A 4,989-nucleotide genomic window follows, 5' to 3' on the forward strand; every position below is an offset into this window, starting at 1 on the left:
GCGTGTAAAATGTACTTACCCCAGTAGAAGGAATGTTCGGGTTTTCCATTGTGGTACACAAATTTCGAGCGCACGTCTTTACTCTGCGAGAGCTGTCGACGAAAAGAGTGAGCGTGCACGTGGCTGCCTCGGAGCGGATGCGACGTCACGACCACTGGAGTCAAAACTGCAGGGCAGTATCGCATCAACGACGGATCGGTGGCGCCATCTCTGGATGGAGCACCGAACCGTTACCGACCGAGTATCAGAGCCACGTATTGGGTCCGTATCCCGATAGATAGCGTTAGGAGTAGCCAGTGTGTAGTGGGCTGTTTTCCTTTCCCACAATAATATTTAAAGGATGGATTATTCCTGGCTAACAATATTTATTGTTACAACAAAAGTAATACTCCAAAATAGTTAACAACTAATAAGACTCTCTTTATAAAACGTTATTGATAAAGGCGCTACAGCTGTAGTTAGTCGATGCAGTCACGAGGGGCTAGCTTCTGTTTTCTCCCTCTCTTGCGCTGTGGTGGATGTTCCATCGGTTTGGCAGTGTTCTGCCCCGATGTGGCTCCGTTGGTATTGTAGGTCTCAAGGTTTGGATCTGAGCTACGTGACGGAGTAGCCACATGTACTCCCCCCCAAGTGTCTTGCTGCGGCAGTCTGAAAGATACGGATTTATTAATTTTGCGGCTATAAGTTTTCGTTGGTTTTTCCAGAGACGATCCCCAGTCCTCAGGTCGTTCGGCCTGGTGTGAGTTCTTGATTTCTCGTGATTCTGGTGTGGTTGGATCTTCTTTGACAATGTAGGCAGGCTTCAATCTTTCAACCGAAATCGTTTTTTCCTGTCCATCTACGTCCAGTTTGAAGAGTCTATCGTTGATCCTTTTGAGAATCCGATAAGGTCCAATATATGGTGGTTCCAGGGGTGCCTTGACGTGATCGCAACGTATAAATGCGTGTGAGCACGTATACAAGTTTTTGAGTATAAAAATCCTGGATTTTGAGTGATGGGCAGTGGGTGTAGGGCGAAGTCCTCGCATGAACTCTCTATGCTTTTCAAGGAACATCTTGGGATTAGCAGGAAGGTCTTCATGGATGAAGAATTCGTTTGGCACACGGAGGCTGGTACCGAAAAGGAGATCAGCTGGTGTAGCCTGGAGGTCTTCCTTAAAGCTGGTGCGAAGTCCCAGAAGAACAGTTGTTAGTATTTCAGTCCAGGGTTTGGGTGAACACATGAGTGCTGCCTTCAAGGTTCGATGCCAACGCTCAATCATGCCGTTCGATGCAGGATGATAGGGCGTTGTTCTAACTCTGGAGGCTCCAATGAAGTTGGTAAGGGCCTCAAACAATTCTGATTCGAATTGAGAACCCTGGTCTGTTGTAATCGTCAGAGGTGTTCCGAATGATGAAATCCAGTGATCAAATAATGCTGTGACCACAGTATCTGCTGTCATGTCCCGAAGAGGGACGGCAACCGGCCACCTGGAAAAACGATCAATTATCGTGAGACAATAACGAAAGTTTTTTACCTCTGGTAATATGATGAGGTCAAGGTGGATGTGGTTGAAGCGGTTGTCCGGGACATCAATTTCCTTGGGTGGTAGTCTGTTGTGTCGATGAATCTTCGATTTTTGGCATGGCAGACATTCTCGTGACCACTTTAGAGCGTCTTTTTTAATGCCTGGCCAGATGTATTTTTGTCGTAGATGGTGAGACGTTGTTTTGCCACTGGGGTGGGCCAGACCATGAACACTGTCAAACGCTTGTTTGCGAAGTGTGGCTGGGATGTATGGCCTGACTACTCCAGATGAAATATCGCAAAAGATGCTGACATCTGATTCCAATATGAGTTTTTGCAGTTTGAGTGAGGAGTTGCTGGCAATCAGAGCGGGCAATTCCTCATCAAGTTCTTGCTGCTGTTGTATGGTGCGAGAATCCAGTGGTGTTGGCATGTTGATCGTACTGATGGCGTTGATCCTAGAGAGAGCATCAGCTACAATATTGTCCTCACCCTTGATGTGAACGATGTCAGTTGAGAATTGAGAGATGTAATCTAACTGTCTCAATTGTCGATCAGAAGCTTTCTCCAGCTTTTGTTGGAAAGCGTAGGTTAATGGTTTATGATCAGTCATGATAATAAACTGACGGCATTCCAGCAGATGTTTGAAATGTTTGATGGCGGAGAAGATTCCCAGGAGTTCACGATCATACGTGGAGTATCTAGTCTCAGTGTCACTCAGCTTCCTCGAAAAGAATCCAACTGGTTTTGTTGTTTTGTCCTCAATTTGTTCTAATACCGCTCCAAGAGCTGTTGTCGAGGCATCTGTTGTGAGAATGAGAGGCGCAGTAGGTGATAAGTATGCTGTGAGTGTAATAGAGGCTAGGCTCCGCTTGCACTTTTCAAATGCCTGCTCCCCCTCAGTGGTCCAATTGATCCTTGTTTTGTCATTCTTTTTCTGAGTGTTTTTTAAGTAGGAATTTAGGGGTACTTGGTGCGCTGCTGCGTGGGGAAGGACACTGCGATAGAAGTTTAACATTCCCAAGAATCTGCGAAGCTCTATGACTGTGACAGGTTTTGGGTAATTAATGATGTCATCCACACGCTTCGTACACGGTCGATAGCCCTCAGCAGTGATAGTATAACCGAGAAAGTTAATTTCAGACTGTCCAAGTACGCTCTTGTCCACATTGATGGTAAGAGCCTGCTCATGTAACTTTCTAAAAATTATTCTGAGATGTTTCTCGTGCTCTTCAGGCGTTGCTGACATTATCAGAATGTCGTCAATGTAGACAAAAACAAAGTCCAGATCTCTAAATATGGAGTCAATGAATCTCTGGAACGTTTGTGTTGCATTACGAAGTCCAAATGGCATGACGAGGTACTCAAAAAGGCCCCAAGGTGTGGTGATAGCCGTCTTCTCGATGTCATCCTCGTGCATTGGTATTTGGTGATATGCACGAGCTAGGTCCAGAGTAGAAAAAACCTTTTTGCCAAATAAAAGTGGAAAGAGGTCTTGGATGAGAGGTGGAGAGTATTTGTCCGGTTTCGTCAGTGCATTTAGCTTCCGATAATCTCCACAAAGTCGCCAGCCATTTGATGCCTTCTCGGTGAGGTGAATTGGACTGGCCCATGGACTGCTGGATGGTCTGAGAATATTGGATTCCAACAGAATATTAATTTCATTTTTGGCTGCAATGGCTTTTTTCCCAGCCAATTTACGAGGACGTTCGACGACTGGTGGTCCGGTGGTTATGATCCTGTGTGCAAAGAAAGATTTTTGTGAAGTTGGTGTGCGTGATGGTTTAGTGATCTCTATGAAGTCTTGCAGTAAATCTCGGTATTTATGATTGAAACTTAGTGTTGATATCCCGTAGAGTGACGTCCGGTACACTTCGCCTTTTGAAGTACGTGAAGTGATGGAGTCAATGACCTGTTGATTATGTAAATCGATCAACAGCGAATAGTGGGATAGAAAATCCGCTCCTACAATTGCTGATTCTACGTCAGCAAGGAGGAACGTCCACGTAAGTTTTCTCCTCAAATTGAAGTCCAACGTAAGTATTTTGTTTCCGTACGTATGAATTACCGAGGAATTAGCAGCATAGAGATTAAATGCATCGCGTTTAGGGTTGACGGCGAAATACTTCACAGGAAGCACTGAGACAATTGATCCAGAGTCAATTAAAAATTTCTGTCCAGTGAGTATGTCGATCATGTGTAATCTCTTCTCTGTAGGAATATTTTGGTTGATGCTGTCGTCAACGGAATTTATTGACGACAGCTTCATCAGTTTTCCGCCTGTCCAGTCGTCGAACTGGCTGAGCAGGGTTCGATGCATCGCTTCGCCTTCTCGCCGAATTTCCAGTGGTAGAAGCATACTCCCGAACGATTGGAGTTGTTCGCAGAGTTGACATTAGTTGATTTCGACCTGGACCGCGAGCGATGATGTGTAGGACTCAACCTGTTGATTCTAGCTGTCAGCTCACTGAACCCTTGAACCAGTGTCTCGAATCTTTCGTTCAACTTTCGTACTTGCTCTTCCACGGTGGAACTGGAGGTGGTATTGCGAGTGTGTGTAGCCATAACTGTGTGTCCAGAAGTTACGTCGTTGACTTTGTCTGCTAACGTGGCCATTTTGTCTACATCAAGATCATCTGTTGCGGATAGAATGCTGCGTAATGTAATTGGGAGATGGTTCAACCAGAGTGTACGTATCATTTCATCCGTGACACAACCAGCAGAGAGATTTTTCATTTCTCTGAGGAGTTCAGAAGGCTTCCTGGTGCCTAGTTCCAATCCTGTGAGAAGCTTATGTAATTGTTTTTCTTTGGAATCACTAAATCTTTCAATAAGTTCATCTTTGATATTTTTGTACTTATCTGCTTCGGGAGGGTGTCTGATGATATCCGATACCTGTCTGAGGCAGTCGGCGTCCAAAGCAGAAACCACGTGAAAGTATTTGGTACTGTCGACTGTGATTTTCTTCGTGTAAAAATGAGCTTCGGCATGAATAAACCACAGATCTGGGTTGGTTTTCCAGAATCCTGGTAATTTAATTTGGTTGATGGCGGCCAAAGTCTGAGTAGGTACTGTGTCACCCTGTGTCTGAAATGGTAAAATACCTGGCTGGGAGTGTGTACCTGGGATTAAAGACGTCCCTTCTGTTTGGAGATGTTGGAGACGTTGTTGGAGTTCATCAATTACTAGTTGCTGTTGCTGTAAACGAGTTTCCTGGCTTCCAAGGTCTGCGTCGTTATTTCCCGAACGTGTTGGAGAATGTTCAATCGTCATCTTAACGGGTTGCGTCGATTGAAGGAGTCAGGCTTGCCGTGGTTCGTTTTGGAGCAACGTGGTGACTTTGAGGTTACCTTTTTAAATCCACCCGCATCACGTCGGGGTCACCAATGTAGTGGGCTGTTTTCCTTTCCCACAATAATATTTAAAGGATGGATTATTCCTGGCTAACAATATTTATTGTTACAACAAAAGTAATACTCCAA

At 45.0% G+C, this 4,989-nt stretch overlaps 1 protein-coding gene across 1 annotated transcript; it reads right to left on the reverse strand.

The window, feature by feature from the left end:
* Nucleotides 1-3,775: 3,775 nt before the first annotated feature.
* On the reverse strand, nucleotides 3,776-4,780 carry LOC105272153 (uncharacterized). The gene has a single exon (XM_011314098.1). It carries the CDS (start codon nucleotides 4,778-4,780, stop codon nucleotides 3,776-3,778), a length of 1,005 nt encoding a protein of 334 aa, XP_011312400.1.
* Between the last annotated feature and the right edge of the window lie 209 nt (nucleotides 4,781-4,989).

The sequence above is a fragment of the Fopius arisanus genome, unplaced genomic scaffold (assembly GCF_000806365.1).
Source record: "Fopius arisanus strain USDA-PBARC FA_bdor unplaced genomic scaffold, ASM80636v1 scaffold00146, whole genome shotgun sequence".
Lineage (NCBI taxonomy): Eukaryota > Metazoa > Arthropoda > Insecta > Hymenoptera > Braconidae > Fopius > Fopius arisanus.

What these genes read in the sequence shown, in the direction of transcription:
- LOC105272153 (XM_011314098.1), bottom strand. Translation starts at nt 4,780, where the DNA reads ATGACGATTGAACATTCTCCAACACGTTCGGGAAATAACGACGCAGAC.